At 41.6% G+C, this 18,912-nt stretch overlaps 1 protein-coding gene across 4 annotated transcripts in view; it reads left to right on the top strand.

Moving 5' to 3' along the window:
• The window catches only part of PRDM10 (PR/SET domain 10), a 42,063-nt gene that overhangs the window by 12,799 nt on the left and 10,352 nt on the right, over nucleotides 1-18,912 (top strand). For all 4 annotated transcript variants that reach the window (XR_013341123.1, XM_021531074.2, XM_077787962.1 and 1 more), the window contains 10 exons: nucleotides 544-603; nucleotides 3,311-3,430; nucleotides 4,411-4,618; nucleotides 5,014-5,255; nucleotides 6,311-6,514; nucleotides 8,381-8,453; nucleotides 9,071-9,188; nucleotides 10,114-10,243; nucleotides 12,322-12,546; nucleotides 17,571-17,918. Coding sequence is in view for 3 of the 4 variants with exons in the window: in XM_021531074.2 (XP_021386749.1) it covers nucleotides 544-603; nucleotides 3,311-3,430; nucleotides 4,411-4,618; nucleotides 5,014-5,255; nucleotides 6,311-6,514; nucleotides 8,381-8,453; nucleotides 9,071-9,188; nucleotides 10,114-10,243; nucleotides 12,322-12,546; nucleotides 17,571-17,918 (1,728 nt within the window). In the remaining variant the exon portion in view is untranslated. The remainder of the gene's footprint in view (nucleotides 1-543; nucleotides 604-3,310; nucleotides 3,431-4,410; nucleotides 4,619-5,013; nucleotides 5,256-6,310; nucleotides 6,515-8,380; nucleotides 8,454-9,070; nucleotides 9,189-10,113; nucleotides 10,244-12,321; nucleotides 12,547-17,570; nucleotides 17,919-18,912) is intronic.

The following is an 18,912-nucleotide window of genomic DNA, read 5'->3' as shown; positions in this document are numbered from 1 at the left end:
GCTGTTCTTGCTGAATATTGGAGTTGGCATGGCTTCTATGAAATTAAACAGCATCTTGGCCATATCAAAATCCCATATAGGATGTGCATGATAGTTCTTCAGAAGAAAGCATGCAGCAGTCTTGTGAATTTTCAGGAAGAAAATGCTCACAGTTACCTTCTATCCTGCTTTTAAGTGTTACACATTGAGGGCTTAGATAGTGCTATTGAATTTCATCCTGTAGATTTTATCAAATCAACAACTGACAAAGTGATTTTGGTAAATAAAAAAAAAAAACCAAAAAAACCTGTGAAACACTTCAGCTGTACAGATGCAATGTGCTGCATAAATATATTAACTCTTTATGGAGCATTACCTAAATTTTAATTTCTGTGTATGTAGGTCTACTTGGGTAAGTTGAAGTAGTTTGCTGTGGTAACAGGCAGGTTAGAAGCTGACAAACGCTCAAATGTGGGTTGTTTTGTAGTGGCAAGGTAACTTTTGTGTGAGTTGGGAGTAAAAACCCCCATGGCTGGTTTGATAAGCCTTTTTCACTTTGTCTAGACTCTGTTTACAGATCCGTCCCAAGTGGCTTATGTCCAACAGGATGCTACCACCCAGCAGGTAAGGAAGAGATACTATTCATTTTGGGCCTAAAATTATGAGGGAGCAGTTAGGGAAGGTAAAGGGACATTCATGTGGTGCGGCAGGGTAATGAGCTGGGACTTCCAAGTTGTCCAGTGACAGTCTTGTGCTGTCACCCTGATCAAGACCAATGACCACCTTCAGCATGAATGACAGTAAAAGTTAAGATTTTTTTTTTTAGTTAGTTTTCTTTAATTAATACAAGAATTTAATTAAAACAAGAATTCTAATTTACTGCCCCAGATAGCATGAAAAAATCTTTCAACAGTGTCCCTGCAGCAGATATGGCTGATGTCATCTGAATGTGCCATTTTGGAAAGGCGGGGTTTTCAGTTGTCCTCATGCACATTCTGATCCAAATGCCTTGGAGTCCACAGAAGGCTCTTGAGGGATAGAAAAATTGGATTAAATTCTAGGTTTACTAAAATGTCACAGGAAATTAAGTGTGAAACCTGAAGTTCAGTGACTGGCTCCCTTATCAGGTGTGCTGAGCTTGCCAGTGTGAGGTGGGCTGGGAAGAGAATAAAACTGCAGCCTGTGTTTATAAGGTTATGATAGTTTTTCCTTATTCTTTTTACATCCATCATGGATGGGGAAGTTTTTTATTAACTCTTACTGGTATCTCTGGGGACTGTGCTGTGGTAATCAGCTCTAGACAGGTGCTTTCAGATCTGTGTTGCTTTCAGATCTCTGCTTGTCGTAGACTTAAAATCATTACTGCTTGGTGGGTCTTTAATGACATGTGTGAATGGATGTACTAGATCCAAATCATCACCGAAGCCATCATTAAAATGTGTGTTTATTGACAGTCTTGGGGCAGAGTGCGGGATTGAATCTGTGCTGAAAGCAAATTTTCTTGCTAAAAAAACCTTCTGAATTGTTGGGGCACAGATGGGAAACAAAGAGTGACACAATAAAGGTGTTACCTGTCTTCTCATTCTTTTCATTCTCTGAAGTTTTGTTCTGGAATTTTTTTACTCCATCAATTTCCCTGCATTAAGAAGCCAGAAATCCCTATTTAATTGTCTTAAAATTCATTTCACAAATATAGTATTAGTTAAAAATAGGAGATTATTTGTGCACAGTGCAGATGGCAGTTACAACAGAGGTGATCTGCCATTATTATTCCAGAAGTACTTGGCTCTGTGTCCTCAGTCTGTCTTCCATTCTAACATAGTCTGACAGCAGTCCTAACATATATATTCATTTTCTGGTGAATAGTTAATCTATCATTAGATCAACTCCTGCCTTTGCAGCTGTTTTTATATTGGCATTTCATGTGAGACATCCCTGAACTGACAACTAATGATAAAATAATAATTAAAGCTCCTTTTGTCTTTCAGAAGAAACTTTATTGTAGAAAGAGTGAGAGGTTTATAAAAATAATGCCCATAATCCATGCAGTGCCTAACATGGAAGTGCAAATAAGGGTATGTTTGGTGTGATTAATAGTAGGAAATGCTAATAGGGGTACAAATAGATCCAAGTCTATGTGACCCTCTCCTTGCTGGCACACTGGAGGAATAATGATGCCTCTTGGTTGTCACTTGGCTTCAGAAATGTCAATGCCAAACTGGCATGGTGGTTTCCTCCTCACTGTGGCACCATTCCCTGAAGTCTTTTTGCTGTTGTTTTTCAGGAGTTTCATAAATTGCTCTTAATGCCTCTTTAAACAAAGCAACTAGTTTGGAGTACTAAGACTGAGTGCTTACATTATGGATTTTGTTTTCTGCTCCCTCACTACTGGCCTAATTCACTGTTCTCAGTTTTATCTGATATTTATTAAGCACTCTGCAGAGAGGCAGGAGCTTGGATTTTAGCATAAAAGCTGCTTAACAGTCAGAGACACAAACCAGAAGCCACACGATATCAGCTGTAGAGAAGGATGGAAAGTCACGTGAAATAATGGTGCAAATTCCTGTTTCGATAAGCAGGAAAAAAAAGGCAGGAAAGGTGATTCCTAGGGGATTTAGTTGTGCTTTGTTTTATTGCTGAATGGATGAGATGCATTAATGTGGTTGTTACAGCACAAAAAAAAAGAGTATGTAAACAAAAATGTATAGTGACCAGATGTAAAGAAAAATAATTGTTGGGATCCTCTTGTTTGAAAGCTTGATCTTTTCATGAGGTCAATACACCATCTTGGTTTTTTTTTTGGATCCTGGATCATAGAATCACAGAATGATTTGGATTTGAAGAGACCTTAAAGTTTATCTAGTTCTAAACCCCTCAGCCTTCAGCAGGGTTTGCTTGAGGAAAGAAAAAGTCAAGAAAAGAGGAAATGCTTTTCAGTCCTTCTTTACCTTTTCCCTTGAAAATGAAAGTAAATTTGAGCATAGAGGAAAAGAGACTGGTTTTACCAGTCTTACCAGTCTTTAACCAAATCACTGGTTTTACCAAGATCTAAAGAGCTCCTTTTAGTGCAATTGAACACATGACCTTAATTTAAAAATGTGTAATAGGTAATTCAGAATTTGTGAAGTCTATAGATTTGAAGTCTTTCCCTTTGTCCCAGGAGCTGCAGGTTCTGTCCAAGCCCATCAGCCCTATTTGAATCCCAAAAATCATGGGAATGATTTTTGAGTAGAGTGCAGGCCTCAAGGAAGCTATGCATGCTGGTCCCTGCCCATGTGTTAAGTGACTGATGGAAATGCTGCAGTGCTAAAATGAATGCCTGTGATTTTAGGTAACTGTGCTCTTGCCTGCTGCTGCGCAGAGCATGAATCCCACCAACCTGTCTGTGCTCGGCAGCGTTGCTGACCCCCCCCAGCCAGTGGCTCTGGAGCAGGGGCCACAAGCAGATAGAGTAAGTTGCCAGGCACCCCTTCCTTTTTCATGTACGAGTGTACTGATTCCATTGCTCCATCACCTCTGGGGATGAAATGTGACTAAGTGATATGGGAGGAGATGTGAGAAAGCTGTAGTGCAGATTTGTACTGTATTCCCTAGTCTCACTGTGGAATGTGGGATATCTCACTGTGTGGTTTAGGATATCATATATTTAATATACAGAGAAACCTGTTTCACAGATTCACAGGTTCTGTGAGCAGCCACCTTAAAATTCTGTCAGTGCTGAAAAGTGAAGTTAACAGAAGGTGCAGTGCTGACTGTCACAGCAACATCCACTGGGTTTCCTTGCCAGTATTTTCAGGCAGCTCTGCTGTGTGTAATATTTCATGTTCTCTACCTGAGAATCCTGTGTGGGTGATGGAATATATGCCATACTTCAAATGTTGCAGTTCTTTTAAGGAAGGAAAGGGCTAAACTTGAAAATTAGTGGAAGAATGCAATGCCCTCAACTGTTCTTCATGTTCTGTAGTTTATATCTAGTCTCCACATTACCTCACCCCATATTGACCTTTACCTTTGTACTCTGGAGATTGGTTTTGTTGGATTGTAAAGAGAAGATTGTATGCCAAAGTGCAGGATTCTCTACCTTGTACAAAAGAAATTAAAATACAGCTTTAGGCTCTAGGTAATATCTATAGAGCCTGGACTTGGTTTTAAACTTTCTGCAAGGGTTGAGAACTTCTTCTGAGTTCAGTTTCTTCTGAGAACCGAGTCCTTGGCAGGGTCTAGCCAGGGAGTAATACAGGTATTTTGAATGAGGCCATCAGTAGCAGCCAGCCATGGAAAACATCCCTTGGCAGTCTTTTAGCACCTTCCCTTGTCCTCCTCTCTATTACTAGATGCAGCAGGAAGGGTAGACTAGCAATAACCTTCATTGCTTGTCCTTGTGGTTTTCTTCATGAATCAGCTTGAATTGTTTGTGAATTCTCTCTTCAGGCATCATTACCGGTGCATAACCAGGTGTTACCTCCTATGGAGGCTGTGGGTGGTTCTGATCCTTTAGCACCTCTGCGGAATCAAATGGAAAGGATAGAAACAAAGGAGGAAGAAGATGATGATGAAGATGAGGATGAAGATGGGGAAGACACTGACATGGATGAGTGGGATCCAGATCCACCTCGACCCTTTGATCCTAATGATTTGTGTAAGCATGTGCAGTCATATGTAGTGTACTACCTGCTTCCTGTACTACCTGCTTTTTTTCTTCCCTCTCCATTAGACCTTTAGTAAAGAGAGGCAAAAACCATTCAGATTTTAGCAATAATGAGTAAGTGTGAGTCTTGATTCCCAGAAATGTGAATTCAAATTGGGCTGCTTGACTGAAAAGACAAAATTCTGTCTTTAGTGAAGTCTCTGAGCTGATTTGTTCTTATTTTGCTGGACACTGGCCTGTCTGATATTTTAAAATGTAGACAGACTATTGACATAAATGTTTTCCCACAGCTGAGCTAAAGATTTTTAGAGAGAGATGAGGCTGTCTCTGTGCGGGTGTGTAAGTGTCTGCCTAAAAGTCATGTCCTCTCTGCCTTTGTGTTGCAGGGTGTGAAGAGTGTAATAATGCACATCCCTCAGTGTGTCCGAAACATGGACCTTTGCATCCCATCCCAAACAGGCCTGTGCTGACCAGGGCAAGGGCCAGCCTTCCCCTGGTACTCTATATAGACAGGTTTTTGGGAGGTGTGTTCTCCAAACGGCGCATCCCAAAGCGTACACAGTTTGGGCCTGTGGAAGGACCCCTGGTCAGACAGACTGAGCTCAAAGACTGCTATATCCATTTGAAGGTAAGGGTGGGAAAAGGGGAAATCAATTTGGGCCTAAGCCTTTCTTTTCATTAATCTGTCACTCTACCTTCATCAATTCACTAGAGATATTTTATTACTTCCATCTCTGACTATAACTAAGATATACCCAGATTGTTTTGGCTTCAAATCTGCTGTTATTCAGGCTGACACACTAATCCTGGTGAATGTTCTGGCATTATGGTGATGGGATATATATATATATATATATATATATATATATATATATATATATATATATGCATATATTTAGGGTGCATAACATGGAAGGCTGTGAATCACTTTCATATGAGCTGAAGCAGCATCTGGACGTAAAAATAACAGCCACTTCTAAGGATGTTCTGCAGCCATTCTTTTGTGTCATGGTGTAGCCTCAGTTCAAAATATTTTTCTTACCTTTCAATTCATAAGATGTTGGGGAGAGGAAATATTTTTATGCCTTTCCTCTTGCCAAGTAATTGGTATGGGGTTAAATGGGTTAGAGTGACTTTCATCCATTTATTTACTGGTTTCACTAGAAAAAATTGGTCCTTTATGTGTTGGAGTTTAGATCCACAGTCTTAGGAGGGCTCTGGACAGTGTCTGACAAGCAAGTTGTGACCATAGGCAGATTCAGCAACCAAGAGAAGTTCAGCTAAAGAAATGCTGCTTTCTGCTTGAGGGAATGTCATGACTCAAGAAATGAAAGAAAGTGGGTCTGCCAGTTAGAAACTTCCAACTGATGTTTCTGTACCCTACTAAAGCTACAGCTACATGTATGTTATTTGTTATAGTCACTTGTTCATACTATGCCTGACCACTTTAATGAATGATTCTTGGTCCTGAAAGCCTTGGAAGGATCCATTGTGCCTCCCTAGTTACCTGTTGCTAAATATTTTTCTGCCTGTTTTTGGATCTGTGTTAGTAAAGAGAGAAAATTAGCTATGCCTTCATTGCTTCCCTAATGTAACTGTTGCAGGGGCACAAATTAGTAACTCAAATTATTTTGAATGTGCTGCCAGGCAGTTACAGTCACATGTAATTGGATTTTGCTACAGGTTTCTCTTGATAAGGGTGACAGAAAAGACAGAGACTTGCAAGAGGACTTGTGGTTTGAACTTTCCAGTGAGGCTCTGTGTAACTGGATGATGTTTGTGCGTCCAGCTCAAAACCACCTGGAGCAGAATCTGGTGGCCTATCAGTACGGCCACCACATTTATTACACCACCATTAAAAATGTGGAGCCCAAGCAGGAACTCAAGGTATGGCATTGCTTGTGTCAGGATTCTCTTTTTCTACTGATTAAATAGTACCTTAAAAGTTGATCCCTAGTAAGTGCCAAAAACTACTGATGTGAATAGTTTTAGAGCTTTTTTCCTCTGAAAAAAGTCTGGCCTGAATTGAATGTCACTGAAGTCAGTAAGTAGTTAGTCACCAACATATGCATTTTAATGAGCTCTGGCTCATGAGGAAGTTTAAAATAAAAATAGGTAAATTATTTGTCTCTCCCTGTAATGCTTTACACAGCATATATTTTGCTGATACAGTCTAACTTTATTGCAGCAGTCGTATTTTTTAAATTCTGGATGCCCTTTCCAGTTAGTCCTGTGTGTTTCTGGCTTGTTTTCTGAGGCCTTAAGTGAATGTGGTCTCTCCTTTTATCTGGCTTTCCTGGAGCTTTTGAGACTTTGCATGTGAAAAATGGTATTGTGATTTCCCTGTGGTTTGCCTTTTGTTCCCTCTAAAAATTGATTACGTTGAGCTCAAAGCAGTGTGGCTGGCTGAGATGGCCTTAATTTTCAACATTTTTTGGGGCACTGTTGGGGGACCAAAAAAATTTGACATCAGGAAATTTTGTTGTTCTTCAAATCTATTCTTGCATGTAGATTTCAACAATTTGTCTGGAAAAAACAATTGTTTAGTAAGTGCACTTACTAAATCAGGGCAAAAGCCTATTTATACCCTTTAAGAGCAGGACTATCTGAAATCAGTCCTTAACTTTCTTTAAGCTGAATTACTAGAAATCTTACAAATCCATTAAAAGTGTATTCAAAAACCATTTTGTCACACAGTTTTAAATCTGTGCAGACCTCCCTGATGGAGCATAAATTTTCTTGCTTTGTTTGTTAGTAGTGTCTTTTGGGATATAATGGCTTGCTAACTGAAAGGCTTGGTAACTTGATTTCTTCCCCAAGTGGGCATTCATGCACATTTTGTCCATAGATGAAAGTAGCTGAAGCTGGGAAGTTCTGATTTGCCTGCCAGGTGTGTAGTCCAGGAGCTCCAGCCTTTTGTCTTTGTTCAGCTGGTGGGATTTTTGCAGAGTGACACACCTTCTGAAGAGTCCTTGAAATCCTACTCACCTTTGCCTGTGGCCCACTGCAAGCTTGTTTGAGTTTTTTGTGATAAAAATGTTAATAGCTTCTTTAAGAAATACTTTCTGAAATCCACTCTTTTTTTATCAAACAAATGAAATGATGGAAGAATTCTCATCTAAATGTGAGCATCTGCTTTTAGGCTTTAATGAACTTTGTCTTCCTGCCTCTTGTGGTTGCCTTTGCTGAAGGCTTGAATTCCTTGTATGACAAAAGTGGGTCTGCCATGCTGGTGGCTGGCAGATTTTAGTTTTGGGAAGCAGGACCATATTGCTCCAATCCTTCAGAAGCTCAGAAGCATTTTAAATGAGTCTATGTAGATGGTGCTGCCTACTGTCTATGTAAGGAGAGCGGGAAAGAAATGGGAAATCCCCCAAATTAATAGCATTTCCATTTCTCTTGGTACAAGTATCAGTACTCTGATGACATTCTTCCTTTACAGTCATGTAGCTGGGTTTGGAGAGATTAATCTTACTTCCTTTAGAGCTACTGGAAACCATGTGCGAGATAAACATTCGTGTTAGGAAGCTAGACCTTAAAATTAAATGGATGTACTTCCTGAATAAAGCTCTTTCATTCCTCAGTGGGGCCACACTGATCTTACCAGACTTTATTATTGAGGATGGAGGGAGCAATAAGAGTTAGTGGTTGAGACAAATGAAGTAACTGTATTGCTTAAAACCCATTTTCAAATAAATTTCCGTTATTTTTGGCTCCACCTCAGTGTCCTGTTACCTTGTGTTCCTGCTGCAGGTGTGGTATGCTGCCTCCTATGCTGAGTTTGTGAACCAGAAGATCCATGATATAACTGAGGAGGAGAGGAAGGGTAACTTGGGATCTTCTGCTTTCAGTGTGGTGGTGGTTGCGAGTTGCATTCCGTACTTTCAAGTATATGGCCTGTATAGTGCTCCCAAATTTCTGCTTGGCTGGGAAAAGTTAAACCAGATCTACATTTCTTGGGGCTTATTTCCAATAACTATTCTCACGAGACTATTACCTCAATTTAAGCCTTTGCTTCAGTTACTGGGAAGCATTAGGTTGCTTCCTCCCAGGAAGAGTTCTGTTTCTGTACTCACTGTCTACTGTGTGACTGCCTTAAATTTAGAAATTTCCCTTGGTCTCCCTTAACTTACGCCAGAAGCACACTCCTGTATGTGCTCTTCCATACAAGGGTGAATTTCAGATCCCCCTGAATTTCTAACAGTGTAGATACTCCATGGGAATTGTCCTCAGTGATCTTTCCATGTCTCTGTGATGAGCTATGATCATGGCGCAGTGCAGAGGACATAAAAGCAAAGACCAGTAGAGCAAGGCTGGATATTCTGCAGCCTGTCTAACCTTCAGGGAAGAAATTTGGACCACAGAGGACAGAGAGGCTGGGGGCAAAAAAATGAAGTGTTTAATTTGCGATAAGTGAAATGGTGTTACTGATATTTCTGACAGTGCTCAGGGAGCAGGAAAAGAACTGGCCGTGTTACGAGTGCAATCGGCGTTTCATGAGCTCAGAGCAGCTCCAGCAGCACCTCAACTCCCATGACGAGAAGCTGGACTTCTTCAGCAGGTACTGACAGCCTTAGCTTCGCTTGTGGATCACTGTGGTGCTTCACCAAACATGCAGAAAGGAGGGGCTTTGTCCTGCAGATCTTAGTGACCAACTCAGGAGAGATCAACTCAGCATCAAAAGGAAAAATCATGGCAGCAGGAGGCTGATTGGTAATAAGAGACTCTGTGAAACAAGTAGCTTGAGAGAAATAAATAGTTTGTTGAAATTAGTGAGTTTTTTGTTTTGTTTTTCTTTTGACAATGACTTTAAATATTTGTAATGTTTCATTATCACGGTATTGAAACACTTTGTTTCTCAGGGATATGGAAGTACAGAGCTTGCAAAACAAGGCTTCTAGTGCCTCACTGTACCACTGGCAAGATAATTTACCCTGACTTATTAAAAACTGAATCTACAAACACCTGTCACAGAGCAGAAGATATTGGTGCTTTCTTTCCCCTGAAATGTAGCAAGTGACTCTGTTTTGACACAAAATTGTTCCCTTCTGTTTGGTGCCTGACATCAACGGCTGAGTGCTTTTTGGGGAGGAATGTTATGGCTTCAGATTTTAAATGGGTTTCCTTGTGCACTTACTCCATCATGCTGAAAATGCTTCCAGCACAAAATAAACTGGGGTGTTAGAAGAAGTCTGCTATGGCAGAGGGCTGGATGGAAGCAAGTAGTCCTCTTGGTCCCAGGATTGCTGATAGAAATTTTAGTGTGTTCTGAACCTTGGCTTCTCATAATGCACAAAATAAATACATATCAGCCAGAAACCCATTGTTTTTTCTGCCAGAATTTATTTTGTTTTTATTATTTACTGCATTATTGTTGCTGAGTTGAATGGGTAAATAGGAATGCTGAGAAAGAAAGCATAAAATTAGTGGAGAATCCAAATCAGTATTGTTTTGTATCTAACCTGGAGCACTCCTGTATTCTTCAGAACCAGAGGTCGAGGTCGCGGGCGAGGAAAGAGAAGATTTGGACCAGGCAGACGCCCTGGGCGCCCTCCCAAATTCATGCACATGGAAGTAACCAGTGAAAATGGTGAAAAGTGTGAAGAAGGAACACAGGTATATTTTTGGAGATGGGGGGAAAAAAACAGCACATGGAATGTAAACACTTGACTAAAAGAATTTGGGGCAACAGTGCAAACTGAGGGTGTGCTTTGGACTTACACATGAGTAATTCTTGGTTTCTAGCTGGAATTATCTGCCAGGAGAGCACACTACTTCCCTATTATAAAACCTGTAAAATCACTTGGATTTCTGCAGCAAGTGCTTAGTAGTGAGTTAGGTTATTGTGACAGTTTAGCAGCCTCACAGAAGTAATTTAGACAGTAAAACTGTAATAGGAATTTAGGTTCCTATTTGTCTTTTATGGAATGTGAGACCAGCCTGCTCTTATAACTGTTGCTGGTAGAATTAAATCAATTTGAGATATGGTTCTCTATGATGTTTTAATAACAGAAGGGCCTCCTGTAGGCAGGCTTATTGCAAAATGTTATTTTGCTTGTAGCTGTTGGTTATATTCTGCAGGGATGTATTATGATGCATTTAAGTAAAAAACTAAATTCTCTGATGCTGACCATGCTTAGGTTACCACTAATTCCCTTTATGAGCAGTGGCAGAAGGGATCAGTGCTCTGGTTTATGACTTAGCTGAAAGCTGATATCTGGAGTGGTAATTTTCCTCTGGCTCTTCACTGGGTCATGGCTCTGTGTTGTCTCAGATGAAGGAATGTATACTCCGCCTGTGAGTTCCTGATGCAATGCCCTAAATGCTGCATTAGGTGCAGGCAGTTGTGAGCTTAGCCTCTCTACAGGCTGATATGGCACATGCCAGCCTCATTTAGACAAATAAACCTAATGCTGGTCCCAAACTCTTCACTCTGAGGAGATGACACTTGCTGGGCGCAGTCCATTGTGTGAGTGGTCTCTGGACTGGAGGTGGCTTGTGTCCTGCCAGCTTGGATCATGGCCCAGAGCTGGCTCATGTGTGTCTGTGCAGTGGGATAGGATGATGCCCCAAGCCCTTGGAGGTCTGCTCACCTCGCTAAAGCTGGGCATGAATTCTGCCTGGGAACTGGAAAGTCAGGATGCTGAGAGCACAGCTGAGTGTCACCAACGTGGAAACTTGCCACCCAGACCTGGGCTGGACACTGAGATAGTGTAGTGTTTACTAAGGGTCTCTTTGGGGTAAGCACTCAACAGTTTGCAAGGGCCTCATTCCTTGGTTTTCTTCTCCCACACCCACTTTTCTGTTTTGACAGTGCCAGCCTTCAGCTGACATAATTCAAAAATAATTCTGGTGCTCTGTTTCCTAGCTTGTGCTTTTAAGTTTTTTCAGTTGCATTACATGGTGTAAAATAAGGATCTGTTTGTGGGTTTTTTTGTAATAGTAGATGATTCCATTCCAGAAGAGTTATTCCATTCCAGAAGAGTTATTCCATTCCAGAAGAGTTATCTCTGGATTCCATTCCAGAGAACTCACAGGAAAAGAATATAGACTTTTGGCATGTGCTTCCTGCTTACAACACCTCCCTTTTATGCTAATGTGAAAGGGGAGGATAAACAGCTTTGTGGGATACATGGAAGTGATGTGTGCAGAGCTGGAAACTGGACAAAAAAAACCACATAGCACCCAGCATGATCACCTTGTTTGTCACTCTCTAGTTTGGCACTCTAGATAGTTCCTTAGAAAGGAGAAGACACTGCAAAATGACACACAGTGTTTCAAAGTGACAACAGTTTCCACGAGACAGAAATTCTCTCCTTTTCTGGGTCTGCAGTAGTTGCTTTGTTTAAAGTGGAAATAGTCTAAGGGCAGAAGAACCTTGTTGGCCATTGTCTGGCTAATCAGCCGGGTAATGCTAATTGTCTGTGGCTGGTCAGAGAAAGGGATGGCCCAGGGAGAGTCACCTACCTGCAGCACTGCCTCTCTGGTGCTCTGGGTGACGCTCCTGTAGGTGCCAAAAGCAGCAGTGGACACAGTAGGAGAATTGTAGGAGTTAGTGTAGACACTACACTACGCTGTTTTTGTTTATAGTTTGTGATTGAATATCTACAAATCTTGTTGTCTGATGAGTATTATCAAAGTGTTTTTCAGTGGGTGGGGGGAATAATCACTGGTTGTATGATTTGCGATTTCAGGACTTGCTGCATTTTTCCAGCAAAGGGCAGTTTGATGAGGCCGGACAAGCCCCACTGAATAGGCTGGAGCAGCAGGAACAGACTCCGGTGCCAACAGAGCCACAGGCAGCATTGGAGCAGCAGGAAAACCATGTGCTCCATGTACAGCCACAGCACGAGGGGAACACGGTGCCCACGCAGAGCACCATGACAGCAGATGACATGAGGCGAGCAAAGCGCATCAGGGTAAGCACAGAGGATGGGGGATCACATCCACTGTAACCCAGGAAATGCCAGGCCTGCCTGCCAGGGTCAGCTGGTCTTCCTTTCACTGTTGTATCCATTTCCAAATGCCAAATAAAGTATCTCATTCCTAGCAGTTTTCTTTGCACTGAGGGGAAGACAAATTTCACATAAAGGACCAGTATCTCATAGGTGTTAGTGAGAACTGGTCAGGAGCTGGAGCTGATTGAATTCCATCACAGTAATTCTTGCATGGAAACATGGCCCATCCAAACTGGCAAGCAGGGGTGCTTCAAACAACTGGCAGAATCCTGGTGCTGTGGCACAGACTAATGACTTGCTCACAGCACCATCTGTGTCTCTCAGAACTCTCTTGCAAATAATTGCCAAAGAGGAACCACAACGTCAGTTTGGATCCACTTAGATGATGATGATACTTAGTGATAAAGTTCTTCTTTGGGGTAGAAAACCCTGCCTTTGAGAGCAAAACCTGTGTTAGCAAGAAAACATTTTGAGCCTAAGCTCCATGTCAACTGGCTGAGCTGGTTTTTCCCTACTATGTATTGGAGGGAAATGATTCAAGCAAATAATCCTTGAAGCTTTGTAACTGGGGAAATCAGTTTATTTAGTTTAAAATCTTTTTCTTCCATGTGTTAACTTTGGATTAAGGAAAGAAGCAGTGGGATAAGAGTTCAGTTTTAGGAGATGAGGAAGGATTAGAAAAGAATTGAGTAACTATTCTATATAGGAAGACGTTGAGCCAAATTTTGCTTGCAGTTTACAGTAATACATAAGTAAGACCAATGGTGGCATTACCCCAGAAATACTGTGGCATGTCTTGAAGGAAGCTTGGGCCCATTAAGATTGCACAGTTTTTAATGATACAAAGTGCAATCTCTGAATGACAAGTTTCTACCAGTGATTTCCTTTTCATATGTTAAAAGCTTGGGGGATTTTTTACTGAATGTATTTTGAAGGGTGTATAATAGAGTACAGAGAGAGATGCTGAAGTTTTGACAGAGCATGGAGATGTAAAGCTTACAGTGTGCTACAGCATCCTCAGTAAGAAAAGAAAGCATTGGCCAATTCCCTGAACTTCTGAACCCAAGATGTGAACTTAGGATCCTCTAAAAAAATTAATGTAAGAAGAAAAGTACATAAATTCTGAAGTTACTTCTTTGTCTTGTGACTTAGCTTTTGTTCTTTGTAAATTCATCACAAATGGATGACAGCTCAGAGGAGTGCAGTGGTGGTTCAGTGATATGTTTGTATCTCAAGTCTTCAGAACTTTTCATTTATCTGGCAGCTCATGTTCAGGAGAGTCCTGGATATGTTTCAAGCCAGAAGCACTGGCAGAATGGCAGATGGATGGTTGCACAGACCTTTCCATATTGCATCAGACTGTGAGCAATGAGCATTTGAGATAAGACTAAACCAGCAAGCATCTTTTTTTAAGCACTGAAAAATCACCCTCTGAACACTCACACAGCACCTGCCTACAATAACATGCACTTCATAATAAAAGCTAGCAAACATTTGGGTTTTAGGTATGTGATGCATTATTCACTTCCAAAGAATAGGTAGAAAGTCCTAACTCCAAGTTATGATTCTGAAACCTGTGTAGCTCTTATTCTTCCTTATTACTTAGATAGGATTTAGTTTTCAAAACCAGTGAATTTTGTGAATTGCTTCAGCTTTTCTAAGGCTTAAGACAGTGGTGCTCTGAGACTGTTTTCATACTAGCTGGAAGCACTGATTTGTCCTACCCCAGGATTCAAGTCCTGATAGGATCAGTTAATTTTTCAGCCTCTGCTTTAGAATCTGTCGGTTTTCCTTGGAGATCAGACCTTAACTATGGCAGCTGGGGCGGGGGAGGTTCCTAGTATTGAAAAGAGATACACACACCCTTCAAGAACTCTTATAGAAAATTAGAGGAACATTGTGGTCCACAGCCAAAATGAATATTTGTTTTTAGTTCAGTTCTGGGCAGTATGCAGGGTGTCTGTGTGCTAATGCCAGAATCAGGAGGGATAGGAATATTATTTGGAAAGCGCAGTCATTTCCTTTGTGGTGAAAGAAATGCAAGTGGTTGTGTAACAAGGAGCACAACCAGTAAAATGAGGTTAGAAAAAGTCCCTTCTCCTTAACTTTTTTACTCTTCTTATCCCTACCCTGTTGTCATCCTGCCCTAATTATTCCCTTCTGCTGAAAGCATTCTGTTCTCTCTATGGTTGGGCAGTGCACATTGCATCCCTGTTAATTAGCCCTAGGAAAACAGGAAAGGTCACAAAACACCTTCAGGATTATCTGTGGTTTTTATCTTTGCCCTTTTAACTCCCCTTGAGCAGTTACTAACTACAGAGTAAATCTGGAAAATCTGTTTAGTGTTTCCTGAGGCAAAAACCTCAAAGCAGTAAACTCTAGTTGGAAAAGCCCTTGTAGTGTAGAAGTCAAGGCTTCTGTTTTCTCAAGTCCATTGCATAACATAAGTATTTTTTCTCTCTCAATGCTGCCTGCTCAGCTGGAGCTGCAGGTAGGTTTGGGTTTTTGTTTCATTGGGTTTTTACTGTATCTAATCCAATGGTACGTATCAACACCACCTTCCATTTTGTTTGGTCCAACTCCTGTTTAGTGTTTCCCTGACTGACCCTGCACCATAAATTGCCACATTCATTCTTCTTTAGGTAACCAATGTCTAGAACTAAGTGTTACCTGAATAACAATTTGCATTTTCCCAGTTCTTTTCACACCAGTTCTATGTAGATTTAAGGTGGATTTTATGGGAGTAAATTGCTTGGGTGAAGAGCTGTAGTATCAGTCTTAAAATTTTGGAGGATTTGTTTGCGCAATTGTTTGTGCCGGATCAATGCTACAAGTTAATGAGACAACACTTAGTTCTTTTGTTCTGTTTTTATAGTTGATTAACTAGGCAAAGAGTAAAACATTTCACCTTCTGTAGCCCTTGAGGGCTATGTTGAGTCTGGCCTGCTGGATTAGCGGTCAGCTCTCTGCTAAGGTACCAGCGATCAAAACTCAAATGAATAGTACAGTTCAGGACTTGAAATGCATCTTTTCACCTATGTTTTATTAGCATCTCCTTGTGGTTAAGGGGACAGTTATATCCTTTGAACTCCAAGCAGCACATCAGATTTTGCACAGCACGTGGCTGTCTTTCCAATTCCCAGTGTGACTTAGAGCAGATCCCTGTGTTTCCCATTGTCTCCACTTGTAAAATGGAGAATGATGATGATGACAGCTCCTGGGAAGCCCTATTTGGAGCTCCTGTATTAAAGTGATCATTTTTTTTGGTAGCAAAATATTTGCTCTCTTGTTCTTTCCTGGAATGAGAGTCTAGGTTTCCCCCTGCAGTTCAGATGGTGAAAAAGGATCTTTGAGGTTCACAATTTAATTCTTAGCACAGCATTTCACAGTATTCCCAAGCTGCTCCCTCATTCCAGCAGAAGAACTCATAACTATTTAATCAGTGTCAGCTGTTGGTGTGCACTTAAAGAGATACAGCAAATGTCAGGTGTGTCAGCTGCCACATTCCCACAAGCAAAGGGGACAGGAAACCAGGGAAATTTGTTTGCAGAAGTCATGAATGGGTCTCATGAAGAAGTGGGTCATACGGAACCCATGTGAGCAGAAGTGTCAGCAATATTCTAGTAGAATCTTAGTGGTTTGGGCTGGGAGGGACCTTAAAACTCATCCAGTTCACCCCCCTGCTATGGGCAGGGACACCTTCCACTATGACAGGTTGATGCAAGCCCTGTCCAATCTGGCCTTGAGTGCTTCCAGGGATGGGGCAGCACAGCTTCTCTGGGCAGCCTGTGAAAGGGCCTTGCCACCCTCACAGCTGAGAATCTTCCTAATTTGCAACTTAAATTTGTGCTCTTCCACATTATTTCTCTAACTATCATGATGTAGATTCTGTGTGTGATGTGAAAAAATACATCAATAAATAATGGTTTATAGAAGTATTTGCGAGAAGAGTGGATATTGCTTAGACTTCTTGCAGAAGAATGAAGCATTGCAGTGTACTTTGAGTGCAGTATGGGTGACAGTGTGCTGGGGGATTTCATAGGACTCAATTCCAGCTTTGCAACTATCCAACATGAAAGTTCTCATTCAATATTAAAATGCAGGTGCAGGACCCTCTTCCCTCTTTCTACAGGCAGTGCATCCAGCAGCATCTGTTCCTCCAGCAGAAAGTGAGATGGCTCTATAACATTTATCTGAAGGGTAAGAAGAGAAAACAAAGATAACGATCATGAAATGTTACAGAAAAGGCAGAGTGAAGACAAACACACAGCAAAAGAAAAAAAAATGGGCTGACAAGAGACCTTGTGCACAGTAGGAGTGGAGAGTTGCTCACAAGTTCTTACATGCTGCTCATAAGGCTGCCATTCTGCCCTTGTCATCATATTTTGAAATTCCGTTCTTTGTGGCAATAGTAAAAAAGTTCAGACCACCATTTCTTGGATGTATGTTCCACTAGAAGTTCTGCAGGCAATGCTAAACCACTGCTGCACATCTCTGTGGTGATTTTTGATGCAGAGGTGATCTTGTAAAGGGATGTGGAATTTCATAAGCCCTGCTCCTGAGGGGAACACATGGTGCTGGCTCACTATTCCTTTATGTGGTGGCTGAACTTATGACATGATGCCAAATAATCGGCTGGAATTGCAGTTTTTCTCTGGCCCAGGTCTGTGCTTCAGAGAAAACTTCGTTTTATTTTACAGAAAAATGGCATGCTTAAAGAAAGTCAGCTAAATCAGAAGAAATCAGGGATGGAGAGGAAACTCCTGCACTGTGTTCCACTAACTCAGGTTGTAGCTGCAGGTGTGTCCCCTGATTTCTGCCTGTCACAGCCTCCCCTGCTGTAAATTGGAGGCCACATATGATGAAAAATAATTTCTTGAAGTTTAGGTTCACTAATCATCAGGTATATTTAATCCTGAATATGCATGGATATGGAATCCATACATGTTAATGAAAGCTAATGGTCTCTTGGATGCTTCTTTCAGAATGCAGCTCTGCAGCACCTGTTCATCCGGAAATCCTTCCGCCCATTCAAATGCCTGCAGTGTGGGAAGGCCTTCCGGGAGAAGGACAAGCTGGACCAGCACCTGCGGTTCCATGGGCGGGAAGGGAACTGCCCTTTGACCTGTGACATCTGCAACAAGGGCTTCATCAACAGTGGTGCCCTCGAGAGCCACATGAAGTTCCACATGGACCAGAAAACATACTCCTGCATTTTCTGCCCTGAGTCCTTTGACCGCTTGGATCTGCTTAAGGATCATGTGGCCATCCATGTCAATGATGGTTATTTCACCTGCCCCACCTGCAAGAAACGCTTCCCAGATTTTATCCAGGTGAGATTCTGCACTGATCTGAAGCTCTGCTTTGGGGGTTTCTCACAAGGCTGTGGGTTTCTCAGTGCTCTCCCTGTGTAACTGCACAGCAGTTCATTCTCACAAGGTGCAGGGGTCCACCTCAGTCAGAACTTGAAAAGGAAGAGTGACCAACCACTGCTAGATGTTGTCTTATGACACTGAAGTGCGCTGTCCACTAAATCATCAGATGTGATGCTTCAATCTGTCATTAGAAGGTGTGGGAGGATGGATTGTAAGAGAATAGAGATACTGCTGAAGGCAATCTCGCCCCTGAGGAGTTGAAGCTGTACTAATAACCAAAGACTAGGAACAACCTTGCCCTTAATAGGTCATAGCTGTGTCCAATAAGGATGGGTGTTACAAAAGAGAGGATTAGCTGGTGAAGAGGCAAGTTAGAGTTAGTTGGTTGTGCTGTGAGGTGTAAGGATCAGGCAGTCATGCAAGGGGCAATATGGGTTAGTGTGTGCTGCAAGGGATGCAAAGGGTTAAGTGGCTGTGCTATAGGGACAGGAAGAAGTCAGCTGGCTGTGTGGAAGAAAGAGGAAAAAAAAGGAGTCAGTGTTGTGAGAAGCTGCCTGTGAGAACTCACTGAGAGAAGGTATGAAAATTTTACAGTAGGATGATAAACTGATAGTGACAGTTCCCATCCACCATTGACTGGTGCCAAACACTGACGCTGACAAGAAGGCACTGTAGTGCAGAAGGGTGAGTTCCTTATTCCCAAAAAATTCCTGAAGCAGAGGTCTTGATCACTACATTTCCATGGCACAAAAAATAATTGTCTTTTGCTGTATTCAGCTTGTACTTGAACACACCTTGCCCTTTGTCATTACAACTCTGGACAAAAAAACGAGGAGTTTTACATCTTTAATCCCTTGCCTGCTTTCTGTCAGGATAATTCATTTGAACAGCTCAAAGAAGTGCCAAAACAGATCAGGATACTCTACTTCCTGACTTCCCCCCTTAGCTGCAG

This window comes from Lonchura striata, chromosome 23 (genome assembly GCF_046129695.1).
Source record: "Lonchura striata isolate bLonStr1 chromosome 23, bLonStr1.mat, whole genome shotgun sequence".
Classification (NCBI taxonomy): Eukaryota; Metazoa; Chordata; class Aves; order Passeriformes; family Estrildidae; genus Lonchura; species Lonchura striata.
This window is presented reverse-complemented; position numbering and strand designations above follow the sequence as displayed.